This window comes from Danio rerio, chromosome 19 (assembly GCF_052040795.2).
Source record: "Danio rerio strain M-AB ecotype USA chromosome 19, GRCz13ab, whole genome shotgun sequence".
Taxonomy (NCBI): domain Eukaryota; kingdom Metazoa; phylum Chordata; class Actinopteri; order Cypriniformes; family Danionidae; genus Danio; species Danio rerio.
In genome coordinates this window covers 6,632,923-6,656,525 of record NC_141039.2, presented here as the reverse complement: position 1 = coordinate 6,656,525, position 23,603 = coordinate 6,632,923, and the positions used below count along the sequence as shown (strand labels likewise).

General features: G+C 34.6%; 3 protein-coding genes across 7 annotated transcripts in view; 1 reads left to right on the top strand and 2 right to left on the bottom strand.

Moving 5' to 3' along the window:
- Positions 1–7,055, bottom strand: part of pdk2b (pyruvate dehydrogenase kinase 2b) — a 12,843-nt gene extending 5,788 nt beyond the window's left edge. Inside the window, 6 exon segments of one of the 2 annotated variants that reach the window (NM_200996.1) lie at positions 1,098–1,175; positions 1,268–1,357; positions 3,451–3,635; positions 3,737–3,808; positions 5,745–5,886; positions 6,828–7,050. In NM_200996.1, the coding sequence (NP_957290.1) occupies positions 1,098–1,175; positions 1,268–1,357; positions 3,451–3,635; positions 3,737–3,808; positions 5,745–5,886; positions 6,828–6,945 (685 nt within the window). In that variant the 5' untranslated portion in view covers positions 6,946–7,050. 2 annotated transcript variants of the gene reach the window in all.
- jupb (junction plakoglobin b) overlaps positions 1–23,603 on the bottom strand; it is a 304,080-nt gene that overhangs the window by 41,654 nt on the left and 238,823 nt on the right. The gene's annotated exons all lie outside the window — the stretch shown is intronic.
- On the top strand, positions 1,267–23,603 carry si:ch211-264f5.2. 4 transcript variants are annotated; one of them, XR_015516128.1, is made up of 8 exons: positions 1,267–1,389; positions 16,368–16,685; positions 16,895–17,227; positions 18,971–19,319; positions 19,420–19,502; positions 19,641–19,690; positions 22,253–22,356; positions 22,635–23,603. XR_015516128.1 is itself a non-coding variant. In XM_087294871.1 (7 exons), the coding sequence occupies exons 1-7, from the start codon at positions 1,323–1,325 to the stop codon at positions 22,301–22,303; spliced, it is 1,251 nt and encodes a 416-aa protein (XP_087150997.1). In that variant the 5' UTR covers positions 1,267–1,322; the 3' UTR covers positions 22,304–22,522.

The following is a 23,603-nucleotide window of genomic DNA, read 5'->3' as shown; positions in this document are numbered from 1 at the left end:
AGCAGGCAGTTTTTAGCCGTTCATGAAGGCTCATATGCGTTTGTTTCCATGATCCACAGGGTTTGTTGCATGTTTTCCCCTGCGATCTTTTCAGGGCCGATCATACAAAAAAGCTGTGTGTGTGCTGCAAGCATTTTTGTCGGGAGAGCAGCACGAGAATTAGAGAATGGTGGACTCTGTCTTTTATCAGGAGTTCGTTCACATTCTGACACATCACTGTGGTGCTGTGTTTGCCTAAATCCTCCAGATTACCAGCAGGGCTAATGGTTAAAATAGACAGGTCAGGAGACCTGCTGCACTGAGTCTGCTGGATACGGGGATTGAGGGAGAAGGGTTTACATGAACACACTTATCTTTATAATGATATAAATTGTGGTTATGTGTATATGAAATTACGAATAACAAATGTAGCAGGGCATTAAATCACTGTTCATTTCTTTGCATTTTAACTTTGTAAACTATAAACTCATGCGTCTCCTCACGGTTTGTCTCATTTTGTGAGCTAACTGACATCAACAGTTGTTTGCTCACGTTCTCCCCTGCTGGCCACGCCCACTCCTGCCCTACGCTCGCGGAGCTCCACGCCCATTAATCATGCATCTTTTGAAAAAATTCTGAAGTAGACTTTAACCGAAAGTGGGGGGTGTCATGGCCCTTTAAGCACATCAGTGATCAAATGGTTATTAAAAATGTCTATTCATGTAAGGGTTTGTGTGTGTCATTTGAAAACAAAACACCATTTTGAGAAGAAATCACATTGTTTTTAACGTAGGGTTTCATTATGCAGAAGAATTGAAGGGTTTTGCCCAATGTGGGTGTGCTTTTTTGGTATTTAGAGTTCTGACAATATGAGACAGGCTTTCAGAAAATGTGTGTAAACAATTGGGAAAAACTGTAATGAACGTTTTGAATGTTTTTTTTTGTGTGTCAATGGACCGAAACCTCTCTAATTTGAAGCATATCTTCACTTGCGTTTCCAAATAAGAACAAATTAATAATAGATTTTGAATGACACAATTAAATAATGTTCGTTTTTTCATTTGGTCTGAACGAACCCTTAATAAGTGATGATGTATTTGAACATGTCTGTTCCTCACCGTTTATCTCTCTCAACTCCAGCTCAGGTGATCCGAGGTAATTCTGTTCACAGAGCATTTTAGCGCTCTCATAGGCATCTGAAGCAGAACACGGGACATCATCGCTGAGTCTGCACTTGTCGCTAAGGTAATATTTGCATAAATACTCGATTACACTCGATTGCACTCACCTCTGATTACGTCTGTGACGTCGCAGCAGGAGTCAATGCACCCGATGCTGCTGGGATGTCCTGGATTTGTGGAGCCATCAAAGATCAGAGCTGGAGATACAGCAGGAATAACAGGGTTACAGGTAATCATTTTCTCGTATCCAGTGAATGATTAACTTGAACAAGAGCAGGCCGGATTATTCAAGATCTAATGACCTGTGCATTTACTGAGAAAGCATGTAGTGCTCATTAGAGATGAAAATCAGAAATCTTTTATTTATTTTTTTACCGACCCGATCTCTGACTAGCGCATACATTTTATTGCATTAATTTTATACCAGAAAGTGTGTAAATGAAATATTAACTGAGGCCATTGATAACAGAAACGAAAGATATTCTACATTCACTTTAACAGATTTAACAAATATTAAGCTTTGTTTATGTCATATGTCTGCAATTCTGTAAATTGTTTAACATTAAATAAATTGTATGGATGATACTTTTGCATTTGGAGAGTTTTGACATTAACTCATGTTTAGGTGATAGCTTGGAGTTTTAGGTTTCAAGAAGTCAGAAAAGATTTAGCATAAACGGCTGTTCGCATATCACGCCTTTTGAGCACTCAAGTTTGTTATTTCATTTTAAGACGTGCTGCAATGTGCTTGCTTTTTCCGTCAACATTTCAAAATGGTGGAACCAATCAATCAGCTGCATAACTTATATGGATTATACACATTTCAGTAATAATGATCAGCTGATTACTTCAGATAAACGCAGATCACCAAAACTCTGTGGCGATTTTGAATGATTTCTACCAATGTAACTTGTATCAGCGCTACAGCAAGAGTTTGTCAATTGTGGTTCCTTGGAGAGCATACAGGGTGTCCGCAGGGTCTTAAAAAAGCCTTAAAATGTCTTCAATCCACTGAAATTTTGACTTGTAGGTCTTAAATATTTGTAAACAGGTCTTAATCTTTTTATGTCCATGTAAAGCTACCAACACTCATGTAATCACCAACAATCCAATATGGTCATTATCCAATTATACACCAATATCCAATCCAATATTACAATTATCGCCCTTACAATAATATTTGTTTTAAAGTTCTCTGTGTATTTATAGTCCATATATTGTGAGGACACTGACCTGGACAGACTTGTGCAATCATTTAGCTTATTATAGCTTTTTAAAAAGAAATTTTAAGATATGTTTATTGAAATGTGTATGTATACAAGCTAATTTATTTGAAACATTTGGCTGAGAAATTACGAACTATAATATAATATTAAAAAACTCTTCTATAAGTCTGAAATTTTTTTCATAATGGTCTTAAAAAGGTCAGAAAAAGTCTTCGTTTGAAACCCTGGCACAGCTAATGGTTAAAATTGGCACTCTTTACATTTACACACAATATGTGAATAGCCAGCCTGATCTCACGAGGAAACTTAAGTATTTTACGTTTTGTCAATTTAGTGGCTAATTCATACGAGTTCAGTCTTACGAAATTGTACGATTTTAAAAAAGAGGCGTGGCACCCAACCCCACCCCTAAGCCCAACCGTCATTGGGTGATGAGCAAATTGTACTAAATTGTACGAATTAGATTGTACGAATTCATACGAATTAGCCACTAAATCAAAAAGTTACGAATTGCAGTGGGATTTCGTTGGAATAGCTCTTAATATTAAGTCTTCTTGCTATTTTTAGCACCACCTACAGGAAAAAGTGATTTTTTCCAGCTTGTCTACTGTTTTTGATTAATACAGGTATGTTTTAATGTAGCATAATTTCACAAAGCTAAAGTCAGATCAATTCTTATTATTTTGAAGTTATATAAAACTTCACAAACTATTTTTTTGTGCAGATTATGATAAGAGTGCAGTAGTTTCCTCTCATTTTTTAACTTGCATCAAACAGTTTAGGCAGCTGTGATAATGCAATTTTCACACACTCATGTATTACACAATCTAGGACACAGGTGTCAAACTCGGTTCCAAAAGGGCCGCAGCTCTGCACAGTTTAGTTTCAACCCTAATTAAACACACCTGATCAAACTAATTGGGTCCTTCAGGCTTGTTTGAAACCTACAGGTAAGTGTGTTGGAGCAGGGTTGGAACTAAACTGTGCAGGGCTTCGGCCCTCCAGGGATTGAGTTTGACACCCCTGATCTAGGATGACGGACAAGAGCCGAGAGGTGTACTTACTGTGCTGGTTGATGAGCATGCGAATGGAAACACGGCTCATGTAAAAGCGGTCCAGAAAGTACTGAATGTTCTGACTTGTCACAGGATCTGCCCCGAACGTGTCTCTATACTCGATGACGCCCTGAGCCATGGTTGGCACCACGTCATTGTGCCTGTTCCTAATGGTCACCAGAGTTTCCACAAATCTGGGGGAAAACGATTAAAACAACAACATGAATATAATGGTTCAATATTTCTTTAATACGATAGATGGTTGTGTTGGGTGTGAGTAGATTGAAGAACCTACTCTGCGAGAACTCTGGGATCATCAGGACACTTGTCTTGGAATTCCAGGATGTCCATCAGACTTTGGACAAACCTGAGAGGGTAACAGAGAAGTCAATAGGAATGAATGGCTTATATAGTTTTTTAAAAAAGATTTTTTGGGGAATTTTTGCCTTTTATTTGACTGGACAGTAGTAGGTTGATAGGAAGTGTAGTGGGAGAGAGGGGGGTAAGATCAGGAAAGTTCCACGAGCCGGGCTTTGAACTCAGGACGCCTGGAGCGCTGCCTCACCATATGTCGGCGCACTGACTATCGTGTCGAAATGGCTAATATAGTTAATTTTATTTACAATGCAAATGTCTGATAATACGGACATAATGTTTTAACACTTGCTTATAAGTATGTTTGGCCATCTTTAAGTGCTCACCAGAGTTTTTGTGATAAACTATTAAAAATCAATTATGGTATTAAAATATGTCAGAGATTAAATAAATATTGCATGATTCACATATTTATATAAGTTGAAATGGATATTTACTACAACTAAAACTGACAATAAGATAATAAAAAGCTACAGAACCAAATTACTTAAACTAAGATGTAACAAATATTGTAAGATTCAATATCAATTCAAAATAATAATAAAAACTATAATAGTAAAGACCATCTCAATGTGGTCATGTCATTGGCCGATGAACATTTTCTGCTTGTTATCAAACTATTTCATAACTGAAACGAGAGGCAATTTAATCATAAATTGATGTTAAAACAGCTATCATAACATTATTTATCAATATGTGGCTCTTTGGATTCTCGGAAGCTATAAATTAAAAATGTAAAACAGGAGATACGTTGGGACCATTGTTTTTGTTAACATCCCTGAAATGGTTTATTGAAAAGTAATAATATAATAACAATAACACTTAGAAATAGTTATATTTTAGCCCACAAGTATTTTATATTACAGATATTGTATTATCATAAAATACATAAGTAATATACGTCACAAGAGATGTGCAGTTTTTCATGTAAATGATACTATGGTATTTATAAAAGCATGTTATGTTATATTTTAATAAATAATTAATTATAAATATATTTAATATTACATCCTATTACATCATATATTCTCTCTCTATTACTGTTTCCTCAGTGATTTCTGATTTCCACGAATTCCCCTCGTTGTTCTGCCCACCAGAACGTTCTGTTCACCCTCAGTTCTCGAAAACACATATGCGCGCCGCCGCTATGTACGTGCACCTTCTCATATTTCACTTTCTGAAGTTTAACCGCCGTATCCGTTGCATAACAGTAGCCTCGAGCAGTCTGGTAAACAAGTCATGGTATAGCACGCTGTAACAGACAAAGGGACGCAATATACAAATGGATAAACGATTTTTAAAAGTATATATTTGGATAAACACTTCACACCACCGAAACACATCACAACCAAACAGCCAAGCTTCGTATATCGTAGGAAAAGTACACATTATTTATTATATTGTCCAGTTTAACAGCAATAACTGTGATGATTATTCCAAAATGTAAGATTTGGTGCGTACAGCATGAAGCTGAATGTTTATAAACTGCTGAGTGGCGTTACTATGTCGAAAACACCCGACAGAGAGGAAGTAGGTCAAAGTTCATTGTACAGTAGTAAGGCGTGGGAGTCGTTACATAATGCACGCGAGGAGAAAAATAACTCTTTTTAATGGGTTAATATGATGTTCACCAAAGTATTTGATAACATATTCGCATGATTTAGCTACTTCACTTCTTATATAGGCTGTTAAAACAAATTAGTTGATGTTTAGGCAGTTTGGGACTTGTGGAGCTGCGCATTGATGGATTTGCTCTTCAGTTTTGGACTTTCAGCAGTGAAAAATACTCTGAAAACTGGACTGACCGAGTTAAACTTAATAGAACTTCTATGTTAGGCGGCTTTGACACAATCTACATTGTAAATTCGCTATATAAATGAACTTGAATGAATGTATGTTTTGTGTGAAACCAAAGCACACGAACTTACCAGCTGTGCACCAGCTGCACAGACTGAGTCTCTATTAGTTGGTCTGGTAAAAGGCTGATCTCCTTCAAACTGTTGCTCATTCTCACTGGGAGCTCCTGTCTGAGGAAAGCGAAGGATGTTTTCTCGCATGCATTTGTAGTTCCTGCAAAGATTATGATAGTGTGAAACAACAGCCTCGGGTCACTTCAGTGCAGTTACATAAATATGTAAATTGAGGTAAAGTTGGTTCTATATTTGTTAATGTAACGCTTCCTATATTGTTTACCAACTTTACCTTGAATATTCGGTCTGAATTAGCATAAAGTACTTCAAAATAAGCACTATATTTAATTGATTGTGAACAATATTTGATAGTCATTGCTAAAATGAGTTCTCTATATGGGATTAGCAAATAAAACCTTTATAAAATTATATTATTAAGGAGAATGTCTGAAAATGCGTGTATAAAACCAACTTTACCTCAGTAAAATTAAATATTAGCTATAGGTTATGAGGAGTAGCTGCTGAGCTAATATCTTAAGTGTTTTCTTCGCGTCAAGTTTTCGCGAACACAACTAGCTATTTGTAAAGTTAGTTTAATATTCGTTTATACACTTGGGCATTTTACTTAATAAAAGAAATTCAGGAAAAATATTTGCAAATTCTAAATATATAAGTCATATTAGCAGCCAATAACTATATAAAAGTACTATTGTTTACAGCCAAATATAGTACTAATGTTGTTATCAAAGTCATATTACATGCGATTTCAGACCGAATATTCAATGTAGCATGGTAAACTATAGGCTTTAAGTAACTTAAAGAAGACTTAAAACTTAAAGTAATGAAAATGAAAACGTTTGAGCAACCAATGGCATCTCATTGCTAATGCAACTATCGCGTGCATTAAATTATGCAATAGCTATATATTGCTATACAGTGTATAGTTTTATGTTTTTGCAAATGCACCATTAACGTTACATAATAAAATAAATATAAGGCTGTTTTGAAATGCAGTATGCATAATCATCTATCCATCCTGCTGTTATCATGTTAACAATAGGCTACAGCATTAAAAAAAATGCATTCAGTTTTGAAACTTACCAAAATCCAGAAACTGCTTCATGGACAAAGGCGATGGAGAAAACTTGGCGTAATAATCAATGTGCTTTGGCGCATTTAGCATCGCCGCGTTCCTCATCATAAATCTAACAAACTTCATCTTGGAAAGCTTAATATCCCAACTAAAAATCAGAGTAGATAAAAGTCGCTCTGGAAAAGTGATCGCTATATATCCTCAATGTAGTTCTTGGTTCAGTCTCGGGTTGTCTTGAGACCCCTGTTGTTGACGACTCTTTAAAGTTTGCGTTCGCGCACAGAGACACGCCCAATGCATTACGTCGAGATCGATGTTGGCCAATCAGAAAGTGGAGACAGGGACACTTGCACATGTCAGCTGTCAAGATCGAGATAAACAAGTAGCCTTAGAACTGTTTTTCCTGGGATGCGAGCCTGCCTGCGTAATGTTTGTACACCATAGCATGGAAAGTCACACGGTGGCATCACAACAAGACGGCCATAAAAATATGATACAGCTGGTCAAGATGAGGTCAAGCTTCACCTTTCACCCACTTGTACTGGAGCACAGAAATATGTATTGTAGTTTAATTTCCTTCGGCTTTGTCCCTCTATACATCAGGGGGCATCACAGCGGAATGAACCACCAACTAATCTAGCATATATTTTACATAGCGGATGCCCTTCCAGCTGCAACCCAGATACTGGGAAACACCCATACACCTACAATCACTACAGCCAATTTTATTCATTCATTCATATTCTTTTCGGCTTAGTCCCTCTATACATCAGGAGGCATCACGGTTGAATGAACCACCAACTTATCCAGCATATGTTTTACACAGCGGATACCTTTCCAGCTGCAACCCAGGATTGGGAAACACCCATACACTTTTACATTCACTACAGCCAATTTAGTAGTTTAAATACCACATGTGTTTGGACTGTGGGGTAATACCGGAGCACCCAGAGGAAACCCACGCCAACAAGGAGAGAACATGCAAACTCCACACAGCAATACCAGCGACCTTCTTGCTGTAAGGCTACCGTGTATTTGTTTTATATAATATAATTTGTTTTGTATGTTTGTTTTATACAGTATTTGTTTTATATAATTGTTGTAGTTGTAGTTTACAAAAGCCCCTCCAGGGAAAAGTACAACACAGCATGGAAACTCACATGGTAGCATCACAACAAGCCATTAAAATATGATAGAGCTGGTCATTATGAGGTCAAGCTTCACCTTTCACCCAGTTGGACTCGAGCACAGAAATGTGTTATATGTAGTAGGCTATGAATGTGATTCATTTCATTCATTCATAAAATATTTTTTTAAAAAGCCAATATACAACAAACTTTTTATCATGTTTAATGTGCACTCACCGGCCACTTTATTAGGTACACCTGTCCAGCTGCTTGTTAATGCAAATTTCTAATTAGCCATTCACTTGGCAGCAACTCAATGTATTTAGGTAGACATGGTCAAGACGATCTGCTGTAGTTCAAACAGAGCATCAGAATGGGGAAGAAAGGTGATTTAAGTGAATTTGAGCTTGCCAGATGAATTGGTCTGAGTATTTCAGAAACTGCTGATCTACTGGCATTTTCACGCACAACCATCTTTAGGGCTTACAGAGAATGGTCTGAAATAGAGAAAATATCCAGTGAGCGGCAGTTCTGTGGGCGCAAATGCCTTGTTGATGCCAGAGGTCAGAGGAGAATGGCCAGACTGGTTCCAGCTGATAAAGGCAACAGTAACTTAAATAACCACTCAATACGACCGAGGTCCGCAGAAGAGCATCTCTGAACGCATAACACGTCCAACCTTGAAGCAGATGGGCTACAGCTGCAGAAGACCACACCGGTTGCCAATTGGATAATAGAAGATTCGAAAAACCTTGTCTGGTCTGATGAGTCTCGATTTCTGCCGCAATTTTGGATGGTCGGGTCAGAATTTGACATCAACAATATGAAAGCATGGATCCAAATCTGCAGCAACTGCGTGATGCTATCATGTCAATATGGACCAAAGTATCAGAGGAATATTTCCAGTACCTTGTTGAATATATGCCATGAAGCATTAAGGCAGTTCTGAAGGCAAAATGGGTCCAACCCAGTACTAGTAAGGTGTACCTAATAAAGTGGCCGGTGAGTTTATTTGTTTTGCTATGACTGCAGTTTTAGTTTTTGGTCCTTTATAAAACCCCCAACTAAAGAGAAATGATAGCTTGTGATCAAGTGATCGGCTAGCATTAAGGTATGCATGGGATAGCAGTTCAATCTATGTTTATAGTGTCTGTCTCTAGCAAATCAGGTTTAAACAAAAAAAAAATATATATATATATAAATAAATAAATAAGTGTTTTTCTGGGGTGCAAGCTTGTCTGCGTAGTGTTTGTACTGTACACTACAGCATGGAAAGTCACACGGTGTCATCATAACAAGGCGGCCAATAGAATATGATCCAGCTGGTCATTATGAGGTCAAGCCTCACCTTTCTCCCAGTTGGACTTGAGCACGGAAATATGTAAGGGAGCTGTATAAAATGTGAATCATTTATAGTCATTTTTTGAAGCAATTGTAAAAAAAGATGTACTGCACTATTACTCTATAAATATCAAATACAGGCATGCATATAAGAAATGTGCAATATTCACTAAAAGGCTAAGTAGGTAAAAGGTCAAATTATTAGAGCAGGTCATGATTATTAATATGGAGCGTACGATTCTGACATCCCATGATGTGATGACTTTATACGCATGTGAATGAAAATGAATCAAATGAATGTCAGAGGTGATACGTGTGTGTGGTGTCCTTGTTTTGGTGCATGTAGAACATATCACTGACCCGTTTGAAAAATGTGCATTTAATACATATATACATTTAAACATTTTATTTCTATTTGATGTTTAATAAATTGTTCACTCCATATATTGTTTGCACAAAACAAAGCAGCATTTTAATTCTAAAAAAATCTTACTGTGACATTTATAACAGCACATACAGTTGAAGTCAGAATTATTAGCCCCCTGTTTGTTTATTTTTTTTCCCTAATTTCTGTTTGACAGAGAGATTTTTTTCAACATATTTCTAAGCATAATAGTTTTAATAACTCATCTATAATAACTCATTTATTTAATCTTTGCCATGATGACAGTAAATAATATTTGAGTAGATATTTTAAGACTCTTCTATACAGCTTAAAGTGACATTTAAAGGCTTAACTAGGTTAATTAGGTTAACTAGGCAGGTTATGGTAATTAGGCAAGTTATTGTATAACGATGGTTTGTTCTGTAGAATAACTAGAGAAAAAAATTGCTTAATGGGGCTAACCATTTTGACCTTAAAAACGTTTTTAAGAATTAAAAACTGCTTTTATTCTAGCCAAAATAAAACCAATCAGACTTTTTCAGGAAGAAAAAATATTATCAGACATACTGTGAAAATGTCCTTGCTGTGTTAAACATAATTTGAGAAAAGTTTAAAAAAGAAAAGGGGGGCTATAAAATTCTGACTTGAACTGTATATATTTGTTAGCTATTTTTTTAATAAATATTCATAGACTTGATGTTTCATTTTATTCTTTTACGCATTCATTTAAATTGAAGTGTGGCTTAAAGGGGTAGTTCATCCAGAAATGAACATTTCTACAGCATGTACTCACACTCACTCAAGCACAAAACCAGATATTCTGAAGAATGTTGGAACATTTGTTTTCATTGACATCACTACAGGAACAAAAAATGCTACGAAGGTTTCTCCATCACATGACATGTGGATCTGAAAAATCTTAAGCTGCATAAAACTTGAGAAGTTAAGATGCTTACTCGCAGGATCTCTTAAATCTTTTTTTTTTTACATTTTTTTACAAGAACTGGAACAGTGTTTTAGACTGGAGCAAAGGCTTACCTTGTTCAGTTATCAGCTCTAATCCACAGTAAATAACTGGAAAGAGGAAATATTTACATTTTAACACAAACTTTTCATTTCTTTTTTCTTTCCTTTTTTACTCTTTTATTTAAAACTTGCTCAATTGTAATAATTATTAGTACACGGTGGTGCAGTGGGTAACATGATCACCTCACAGCAAGAAGGTCGCTGGTTCAAGCCCCGGCTGGGTCAGTTGGCATTTCGGTGTGGAGTTTGCATGTTCTTGTTTGCGTGGGTTTCCTCAGGCTGCTCCAGTGTCCCCCACCGTTCAAAGACATGCGCTATAGGTGAATTGAATAAGTTAAATAAGCCATATAGTGTATGAGTGTGAATAAATGTGTATGGGTGTTTCCCAGTGTTGGGTTGCGGCTGGAAGGGCATTCACTACGTAAAACATGTGCTGGATAAGTTGGCAGTTCATTCTGCTGTGGCGACCCCTGATTAATAAAGGAACTAAGTCGAAAATGAATGAATGAATGAATGAACAACAAGGATCAAAGAACATGGCTAGACAAAGAAATGAAACGCTTTGTAAAGTTACAGGTTCGTTCGACAAACAAAACAAACAAATAACACTAAGCAATGTGTGAGCAAATGTGGTGTATTAATAGTCTGTGTAATGAGTCCTTGAGCAGCTTCAACTGTGAGTGTTTAGACGAGATTAGGAACCGGTGTGTGTGCGCGGTGCATGCTGTGATTTGTAGTCCATTTGGTAGCAGAGTAGCTAGATCGCTGGTGACTGTAATGATGGTCTTTAAAAAAATGCTACAAAAGTCAATGCCTGTTTTTATCCATGATTAATCAGTATATATTCCTTTATGTTCTAGAGAAGAAAGAGGTTTAGAAAAAGTGGTGGAAGACAGAATTTTCCTTTTTGGTCCTTTAAGTTTGCAAATAATTGCATATTATTGCCATTTACCCAAAAACTACAATCTTCATTTCAGAGCTGCAGTCCACTTTCATAAAAAAATATGTTAATAAAATACTGTTAAATCCATTTTAAAAGCACATTAACATTTCACATCAACTGTGTTCGTTGAAACATCAATCATTTATTTTAGGACATTTACCTTTTTAGCATCAAATGACAGACTAAATAACCTTAAGGGGATTTGACCCTTACATTTTTACATGCATTATTGTGCTATTGTAATTAATATATTATTAATGGCTGAAAGTGGTCTTAAAATGATAGTAGTTTCATTTCTCACAATAATTTTGCACAACAAAAAAATGTATATTTATTCTGAGAGGCCTAATTGCATATAAATAAGATAAGAGGTCATGCTTAAACTTTAAATCAGCTCAGACTAAATCATTATTGAGAGAGAAAAAAAAAAGATTTGTAATGTTACTTTCTTTATTTCAAGTAACAAAACAATTCAATTCACAGATGTCAGTCAATACAAGTATAGACTGGAGTGATATTTGAGATGTGTAACATATTGTAAATAATACCAGGAAACTGAGATTGCATAAATCCTGTGGTAAAACTGTCTCATGACTGCTCCCTGGAGGAGAAAATCAGACAGACAGACAAACAGATGACTGCAATACTGGAACTGGTAGCAAGTCTGCTGCTCGTGGTTTGGTTTGCACAATAGAGAAAACAAATATGTACAACTACCAGATTAAATGGACACAAGTCAAAATAAACTGGAAAACTGGACCCTTTAAATATTTATCAAATTAGTCTATTAAGTTGAGTCAAGTTTTAAATGTAGTTCAGATAAATATAGATATATTTTAGGATTAATAAGATGACATTTTGTTTTTAGTCATTAATTAATGCATACATCATCTAAATGCAATTTTAGTAGCTTTGGAGCATGGATGACCTTAGGACAACATATGCCAAATACATGTTTGATTTTATATTACATTACATTTTACATAACTGTATTTCAATTTTTAAAATCGATAAATAAATAATTATCACTACTAATAATATTTTTTGTGTATATATTGTAATATTACTGTTATTATTATTATGATTATTATTGAACATTGTTTGAGGTAAATGTTATACTCAACCTGAGACTTTACACTTTATAAAGGGGAAGGATGACAGGAAACAAGTGTATTAGAGATGTTCGGGAAATGTTGAAATCCACAAACGTTAAAAGGAAGTGTGTTAGGGATGCATTTTATTTCAAGACGAAGGTACACGTGAAGAGATTTTATCAATCTTGGTAAATCAGTGAATATCCACATGGCTTTTCTGCTGCGTACCCTAGTGCTGCTTTTAGGAGTTCAAGGTAAGACAATCTTTAGGGTAATATATATATATACATATACATATATACAGTTGAAGTCAGAATTATTAGCCCCCCTTTTAATTATATTATTTTTTAAATATTTCATAAATTATGTTTAACAGAGCAAGGAAGTTTCTGATAATATTTTTTTCTTTTGGAGAAAGTCTTATTTGTTTTATTTTGGCTTGAAAAAAAGCAGTTTTAAATTAATTTAAAAATATTTTAAGGTCAAAATTAATAGCCCCTTTAAGCTATATGTTTTACAGAACAAATCCTTATACAATAACTTGCCTAATTACTCTAACCTGCCTAGTTAACCTAATTAACCTAGTTAAGCCTTTAAATGTCACTTTAAGCTGTATAGAAGTGTATTGAAAAATATCTAGTCAAAATTATTTACTATCATCATGATAAAGATAAAATAAATCAGTTATAAGAAATTAGTTATTAAAAATGTGCTAAATAACTGCTCTGTGTTAAACAGAAATTAGAGAAAAATAAACAGGGGGCTAATAATTTGCCGTTATTATTATACAGGCTTATTATTCTGACTTCAATTGTATATATACAGTTGTCTATAACTTGACTGGTGGATTTTAAATTAACTATAATTTCTGTATAGGCTACTGTATGTATTTTTCTCACACACTTTCCTTGGGCTGCTTTACTGGGGTCACCACAGCGGAATGAACCGACGTATTTCATATATTTTTAAATAGCTGTAATATTTTAAAACTATTTATTTAATTATTTGCCGCTGATTATCATATCGTTAGTGATTGCACTGTAGGCCTATGCAGCTTTAATATGCAAACCCTAATATAAGCATGAGGCTATATAATTAATTTTCATGTTCATCAGTTTTAAAAGTTAATAAATTATATTGGGATGAAAATAATTAGATTTAAACAAGTATTTATAAAACTAATATAATAATTAAATGTTAAATATACTCAGTTGTGATGATATACATAATTAAACAGACGTAATAGCCTATATTGGTCAGGGATTGATCAATCCAGTCAGTTTACTGACGTCAAAGTGATTGAAATGACGTTCGTTTGACATTTCAACAGAGCTTGAAATTTCATAGTTTCAAACGTGCCCTTTCAGCAAACATCCTCTTTCTCTCTGTGCCCTTAATGTATTGGCAAAGTCCCTTTAAGTGGATTCTGGCTGGTGTTGTGAAACCTTTAAAGAATTCAAAGCAGATGCATCAACCGGATTCTCATCTGCTGCCTAAAAATGGAGATATAATTTCCAGATAAAAGTTATTTTCCCCCTCAACAGTTTACGTTTACTCTTTGAATCAGTTTGCTGGGATCTGTCAAGCAAAACAGGTAATAATAAAGATTTTGAGCCAAAATCAGCGATTTGGAGAAATCTGTCACTAGAGGTCGCTGTTCAGTTATGCTAACATCGTGATGTTACAAAGAGGATTTCTGTGACTTTTGTTGTCTTGTAGGATGTTTACCATCCTGCTGTATATCTGCAACTCTTCAGATTATAGAAATGTGCTTTCTATGACATAGATTTAGACCTCACCAGCTGAATTTTGGTAACACTGAAGTTGTGAGAGGCTAACACGTTTTGGTTAGCTTAAATTGGATAGTTCACCCAAAATCGAAAATGTCCTACATTAACTCACACATATAAACCTTTCTGACTTCTTTTTTTCTATGGTTAACAATAGAAGATGCTTTAAAGAATGTCAGCAACCTGGAACCCTGCTGAAAATTCCAGCTTAAACCAGCCTAGGCTGGTTGGCTGGTTTTAGCTAGTCGACCAGGGCTGCGTTTCCCGATAACGATTGATCTTAGCACTTAAGAGCGTTTTCTACGAGTCATTTTGCGAACGTTCGTTATTGTTTCACGTGCGTTTCCCAAAAATGCACTTAACACAATTGCACGTAGCCCAGCTTTAAGTGCAACTTAGGAGTCGCTATCCGTTTGTTAAGTGCTGAAATGTCACGCTATAGAATGGCTCGTTATTGTTGCACATGTTATAGCAATCCATATAATTCTTCTTCTACTTGTGTGAATGTATATTCAACTCGAATAACATAAAAAAAAATATATTTTTGAGCCAGTTTAAAAACATAAATTAACTGGAAATGTCGTACTGTAAAAACACTGTCTTGCTCCAATCTCGCATAAAACTAATTCTAACAGTCCTTGCCGGAAATGACATCAGCATCATTTTCGATATTTATATGAAACCTTAATTAAGTAGAATTATTTATCAATTTCTTTATCAAAAATTGCTTATCTCACATCAAAATAAATAAATAAGTAAATAAATAAATAAGCTCTTACATCTATTTTTGAAAAGTTTAGCCTAATTATTAATTATTATTATTTGTATATTGAATTGTGTAATGTGTAGAAAATATAAATGAATAGAGATATACGTACAAATAAAATGAATAATGACTTTGAAGAGAAGTAAATTGTAGGTGCAATTTGCCGGTTGTCCAGCAGGTGCCCTCATAACTCTGTCTCCTTACGATGCACTTAAGGCTTTACGATTACTCCAGAGCACTCGTAGATCCACGAAGATTTTCAAGTGCTACTTAAGTTACGATGCTTTTGGGAAACAGACCGTAATATTAAGATCAGTCGTACGATCATTTCTACGAACTTCTTAGGCTTACGATGCTTTTGGGAAACGCAGCCCAGGCTGGTTTTAGAGGCGTTTTGGCCATTTCCAGGCTGGTTTATAGCTATTTCCAGCCTGGTCTTAGCTGGTTTTGGCTGGGCTCCAAGCCTGGCTAGGCTGGTCAAGCTGGTTTTAGCTGGTCATCTCCCAGCCTGACCAGCTAAGACCAGGCTGGAAATGGCTGGAAACCAGCCTGAAAATGGCCAAAACCCCTCTAAAACCAGCCTGGTCGACCAGCTAAAACCAGCCAACCAGCCTAGGCTGGTTTAAGCAGTTTTTTTCAGTAGGGAAATCAATGGCTAGCTATACCTTTCCAACATTCTCCAAAATATTGTCTTGTTTTCAGCAGTAGAAAGAGACACAAACAGGTTTAGAACAAGTCGATGAGTAAATGATGGCAGAATTTTCATTTTTGTCTGTATCTTTAGTAGTTCACATCAGTCCAACATGCATTTTGGGGTAGGCTATATAAAATAAAGACGTTAATGAAGCTAATTTTCTTGCTAACTTGCTACAATGCGTAAAGTAGCAGATTCTGTTACATTTTCAGATTCAGAGACCTTGCAGTCTCTTCTTCACATCAGACAAAGATGCTGTAATACAGAAAATATAGTCTCTATTTGTTCAGTGCAGCTAAGCCAAACCACACCACACCATACATAATAATTTGCCATGATCAGCAGAGAGTCTTCATATTAAAATGATCTGTTTTATGTTTAGGTATAAACTCTCTATGGACAGTAAGCAAGATTACAGTTCAAAGTGGGGGATCCGTTACCATTCCCTGTCACTATTACCGTCAACACAAGGATCTTGTAAAGATATGGTGCAAAGGCAAGAGGTGGATGACCTGCGTGAAGATGAGACCTACCAATCAACAGAACCGAACCGGGATCAGCTTTTACGATAGCCCAGATGAACTGGTAACGACCATGACAATGACAAACCTACGCAGCAGTGATTCAAACCGCTACTGGTGTGCAGTGAAAACAGGAGGCTCCCACGTGAGAACATCTCTGGAACTTTCCATCACTGAGGGTAAATATATGGGTGATGTACTTTAGCACCACCAGACATTTGATGATTCCAAGTGTAGAGTCATTATACAGAAACTGCATGTTTTGCAAAGGCATTTTTGTAAAAGCATAAATTTGACTATATGAAAATCATTTTTGTTAAATATAGGGGCAGAAATTGTTTTGAAATATTTGTAGAATGTAACCCTGTAACTGATTGCATATTTTCAGGAACTCCAGATTTGTCAGTGGCCAATAACAGGGTGTCTGGTGAAGAGGACAGCAATGTCACCATCCGGTGTCTCTACAGTGACAAACTTAGAGATACTGAGAAAAAATGGTGCATTAGTGGGGACTTGAACTCCTGTCAAACAGCTCAGGATATAGAGGCGTCCCCTGGCGCAGATCTGCAAATAAATGACACAGATGACGGTGTTTATACTGTGACACTGATTGGAGTGAAGAAGACAAACGCGGGCTGGTATTGGTGTATGGCTGGAGAATGGCAGGTTCCTGTTCATATCACTGTCAATTCAAGGCAGATGTTTACAGATGGGAATACAAGTGAGTTTTGGTAATGGTTTATTGCATATATTGTGTAGTCAGAATGTATTTCAGTAACATTGCAGACATAAAATGAATGCTACTTTCTTATTACCCATATGAAAAATAACCATGGATTTACTACTACATATAACATTAAAGGGACAGTTCACCCAAAAACTAGAGACTACATTTACTCACCCGCAGGTTCCTAATTCTGTTTAACACTAAAGACGTTATTCTGAAGAAAGCTGGAAACCTGTAACCATTAACATCTATTTGAAACAAATACTATGGAAGTCAATGGTTGCTAGCTTTCAGCTTTCTGAATAATCACTTTTGTGTTCAGCAGAAGAAAAAAAAACAATCTGGTTTAAAACATTTTAGGTGTGAAAAAATGTTGACAGAGTTTTCAGTTTTTGAACTATCCTTTTAAACTATTGTAACCACAATTCAACCTTGATTTTGCTAAACAATATAATCCCATATAAAAGGGTTTAATTTGACTTGATTTGAGCAACATTGGGTTATTTACTTAATGTAGCTCAGGAACATTTAGCAACAAGAATGTTCAAACTGGTGAACAAACTGGTGAATAAAAGTTCCACAGTTTAGATGCCAATGAAGAGAATGCCCACTCTCACATAGATTTTAGCCACGCTGACTGCTTTTGGGTAAACTGTCCCTTTACTCAATTATCTGTAAGTTTGATAGCCTTTTTGATGGTCTGTGATTGATTTAGTTGCATCTTCTACAGGGTTTCTGCAGGTTTCACCAAGTTAAAATAAATACATTTGTAAGACCATTATTAATGAAATTTTAGACTCATAAAGGACTAACGGCTAAGGAATTTTACAAAGTGCCCAAATGGAATAACATTTAATTTGTCCAATTAATTTTTTTCTTTAATAAATGTATTAATAAAATATTAAATGAATAATAAACTATTTAAATAATTTAGATATTTCTTAGCTAAATATTTTAATTAAGCTCTATTTGTATCATTGTCTTTTTTTCAACATAAACTTTCTTTAAAAAAAAAATTAACAAATGTTTTAAAAACTATAATAATCTAAATCTATGCTCATCAATCTGTCCTCTGCAGTTAATGGAGCACTTTTAAACAAATGTTATTGTATGGAAAATAATTGAACCATTATGATTAATGGAGCAAAAATTACCTTTTTAAATAAAAGGTTTAAAGTGTTATTGAGATGAATTGTTGGTGATTCTATAAGTTTTTGCCAGATTGGGTAGATAAACAAGAACAAAGGAAAATAGGACTTGTTTAAAAAAATATTTAAAACCTACAGCACAATATTTCAGTAAATTTAAGACTTCTTAAGGCCTAAAACTTTGATTTTGGGACATTTTAAGACCCCCCAGAAACCCTGTTCTAGTCATGTTGTGTCTGGAGTGGACAGACGTAACCCTGCCTTAAACTCATGCCACTTGTTTAGCCATGGTGTGGATAATCAAAACAAACAGAGTAGACTTTTGGACGGGAATTATTCAATGAAAACCAATATTGCCAATCCAAACAGCATGCTTATTGTAAGTTACCCTTGTCAAAACTTGTTGTAACTTGATTTAAGACAGGAAAATAGTGGTGAAAAACTGTGTGAACCAACACTCCACCACACTGCTGTACCTCACCTGAAAGCATTATACCATATCATTCAAGAAAGTACAAATGTACTTTTATTAGGTTCTGAATAAGCAGTAGCAATTTGTCTCATACCTGACCTGCTCTTTTATTTACAGGTTCTTCCACATTTACCACAGCACCATCCTTCATCTCAACGTACTCCACTGCTGTTCACAACCATAGTCCAGTGGCAACACTTGAACCTACAAAAGCAAAATTACCTGAAAGTACTTCCGTTCACACATTTACAGCATCCCCAAAGCAGTTTCAGTCAACAATACCGTCATCCTCATCCTATCCGACATCAACAAAGAACTCAAAAGAGGACTCGTCCCAAAGCAGCAGTACCATTAGGACAAAGAAACCACTAGCCAGCAGATCCACAACTCCATTTGTTGATAAGAGCTCTGCAGTTACTGTTTCATTTAAAGAAACAATATCTGTACCCTCTGGATATGGATCCAGGTACAGTATGTTCAAAGTGTTTCTGTAAAACATACTATCATTTCGCATGTTAGCTGATAACATATTTCAAGTCTAATGACTATTTATTTATGTATTTCAGAAACCTTATTTGGGTGGTTTTACTAGTTTGTGTGGTACTCACATTGTTTACTGGTATTGCTTGGAAATTGTGGTCATGGCAGAGTAAGACTTATTTTCATCATAATAAGACTGATTTTTACATAATGGAGTAAACTTCCCCTTTTTAATATTTAAGAGAATTCCTTCTTTAATTTATATAAATTAAATGTATAAACAATACTTTTCTCTGATCATTTTCAGAGAAGGCAAATGGAGGAGAGGAAGCAACAGAATTAACAGCAGAATTACATGTAAGTAAATCTTTAACCGTTTCGAACTTGCTGTTTAAAAAAATAAGAATAAATTCAGTTAAATTAAAGACTTACAATACGTAACTTTGGTCCAGAATGGAAAAAAGACATTAAATAACGAGTGAGTACCATCACAAGTTCGTCTCAGAAACCGCGGTTTGTTTAGTGCTTACGTCATTAGCACGCGCGTGTCTCGTCATATCCACACAGAAAATGTATACTTGTGAGATGTAAGAATAACAAAAAGGTTAAAAACTATGAGCAAAATGTATCGACAAAGGCCTAAATCACCGATTTAAAAACCAAATAAACTGTAAACAAGGCAGATTTAACGTGTAAAAAGAGGCCAACAAAGAATGCGTAAAACCCGAGTGAGCTGTTTTATTCATGAAGACGAAATGCCCAGCTCAGAAATCCCCAGACCCCTTTGTTTTTTACTCAGGTAAGGTAATTAAACTTTTATTTTTTGTCCAACAACATGTGCTAAGAAGCAATGAGCTCACCATAACGCGATTGTCTTTTCTATATTTGTTTTGACAATAGTAGCCTGGGTAGTGTTTTGCGTTGTATGTTGAAGAATGGACCGTGTAAAATACAAACCTGATTTCTTTTTTGTTTTTTAACTTGCGACCTGAAGTGAATTAAGTACTATGTAATTTGGCAGTGTGACCACTAGAGTGCGGTCTAAAACAGCAGAGAAGTTTTCTCTCAAGAAGCTGTTTTGAGATTTAAACCCACATGGAAAGAAGCATAGTAAATACCAAAGTAAAGTACTTGAATTAATTTGTTACAGTAGTATTGTTGCTATATATATATATATATATATATATATATATATATATATATATATATATATATATATATATATATATATATATATATATATATATATATATATATATATTTATATATAACTTTACAAAAAAATTACCACAGGTAGGCCTTCAATACACCACAATTTACTGTGATAAAAACTGATTATATACATATACACACACAGTGTTGGGGAAAGTTACTTTTGAAAGTAATGTATTAAAATATTGAGTTACTCCCCAAAAAGTAACTAATTGCATTTCTTAGTTAGTTTTTATTTTAAGTAATGCATCATGTTACTTTTGAGTTACTTTTTATTACCTGGCTGTGGCTTGATCTCTTTCTTTATTTCCTTATTTTTTAATAGAGAAGTTTTTGCGATTTAACAATGGACTGTAAAACCTTCATTTACCTTTAGAAAAAGTGTATTAAAATTCATATTTTAGGATAATATTATCTGAGAACTTTCGGACAACAGAGCTATACATGCCATATATATATTGTATATATATTATATAATATTATTATATATTGTATATTATATATATGGTAACACTTATGATTGGTTCGTGAGATCAGCCAGCTTGGCGAGTACCAAGTAATCATAAAATGTGATTAATGGCCGATGCGGCTCGATCGGAGCATCCGTTGCATGATTAATTGTGATGACTTTAATTTTAGTTCAGCAATTTATTTTTTTTAAAAACTATTCAATTAAACTAAAACATATTTAGTTAAAAATATAAAGCATTACATTTTCAAAAAAGAACTCAAATATTATTACTCATTTTTAAAGGTAATGCGTTACTTTACTCATTAATTAGAAAAGTAATATTATTACATAACTCGAAATAATATTAATATTATATCAGAAAACCTGTTTCAGAAAAGTACTCTGTTTTTTTGTCATATTACAATTTGTAATATTTTTTTCTGGTTCAATTATGATTTTGAAAATCAGCTAGTTTCATGCTAAATCAAGGAATGTGAAATAAAAATGACAGAAAGTGTAGCTTAAATCGTAACCGCTGTCAGATATTGTAAAACTGATTCCTTTAAATCACGTGGTTCACCAATAACATTACATTATTCACTTGTAAATTCAATCTAGACAATTAAAGAAATAGTTCCAGAATGAAAATGTCCTCATAATTTACCCATCCCTAGTTTTTTTTTCCAGGTATTTCCAGGTACTTCTCCAAATAAAGTAGAGATTTAATACAACTTCATAAAGCTTTTAATAATTACAATTTCTTAACTAGCAAATTCATCAGTCATTTATATATGTATTTAAATATAATACTTTATACTTTGATGACAAGGGAGTGAGCAAATTATAATTCTGGGAGTGAACTAATACTTTAAACCTGCAATTGCTAATAACTGACTTATTGTTGTGGATAACACCAACATAATAAACATCTGAGACTCTTCGATTTTCAAAAATATTCTATGTTAATGTTTGCCTGTTTATCCATGCAGCACAATTAACACACTTACAGTGTTTTTGTACAGTAACCACAATGTCATTTAAATGTGTTCGTGCAAAACCAAAAAAATGTCTTTTCTCCAAGACGCATGCAGATTTCTTTATAATTATTAGAGGACCTAAAGTTACGTAGTGTGCCATTTATTTATTTAGTCTGAACGAAATAAGAATTTGCCAGAGGTATTAATAATAAATGCTACATATTTGATTGTTAAGACATTTTATTTGCTGACAAGTTGTTTTGTTGTTGTGATTAATAGGTTGACGAAAGAGTTGATCTACTGAGCAATGAACTTACGAATACTTCATGACAATAACTGTCCTAATAACATAACCTCCTTAGAGATATTGTAGAGTTTTAAAGGTGAGAACAGAATATTTCTTAAATCTACTTGTACAAATGATACTGTGTGTATTTGTTAATTAAATAATGCCATTTAATTTAGTTTTTATGATGTTGTGGATTTCTTTGTTCACTTTGATGTGAAACTATGACCACATTGAAATAAAGAGGACATTCACGTAATAGATTCATGAAACTAGCCTTTTGTTATGCCACATAATGTAACTGGTTCTACTGGTTATTTCATAAATCATAGAGTCTGGGTCATGAAACACTCTCTGTTTTTCCCAAATCTGTAGGCAGGTTACTTAAGGCGTACAAAAGTTCTTAGCACAAACTTCAGTCCTACATCAACAACTTTCCTGCTGAGCTATGCTGTTTTGTCTGTAAGTCAGGTTTTATCAGATGGTACAAAGGGTGTATTTGTCAGTTTTTTTACTTGTTTATTAAAAGGATGAAGCATAAATTGTGTTCTGATAGTATACAGAAAAGTATACTGTAGTATAAATTCAGAATTATTAGCCCCCCCTGTTTATTTTTTCCACCGGTTTCTGTTTAACGTAGAGACAATTTTTCCAACACATTTCTAAACATAATAGTTTTAATAACACATTTCTAATAACTGATTTATTTTATCTTTGCCATGATGACAGTAAATAATTCTGGGGGGTAATTCTGGCTTTAACTGTATATTTATCTATGTGATGTTTGTGTGTGTGTGTGTGTGTGTGTGTGTGTGTGTGTGTGTGTGTGTGTGTGTGTGTGTGTGTGTGTGTGTGTGTGTGTGTGTGTGTGTATATACAGTTGAAGGATTAGCCATCTTTACATTTTTTTCTTCTTTTAAAAATATTTTCCAAATAACAGAGCAAGGAAATTTTCACAGTATGTCTGATAATATTTTGTCTTCTGGAGAAAGTCTTTTTTGTTTTTTTTTCAGCTAGAATAAAAGCAGTTTAATTTTTTTTAAACACCATTTTAGGTACAAAATTATTAGCTGCTTTAAGCTATATTTTTTCTCGATAATCTACAGAACAGACCATCGTTATACAATAACTTGCCTAATTACCCATACCTGCCTAGTTAACCTAATTAATCTAGTTAGGCCTTTAATTGTCACTTAAAGCTGCATAGAAGTGTCTTAAAATACCTAGTCAAATATCATTTACAGAAATTGGGAAAAAAAAAATAAACAAGCGGTCTAATAATTCAGGGGGGAAAATAATTCTGACTTCAACTGTGTATGGACAAAATAAAAAGTCTTTGTTTCA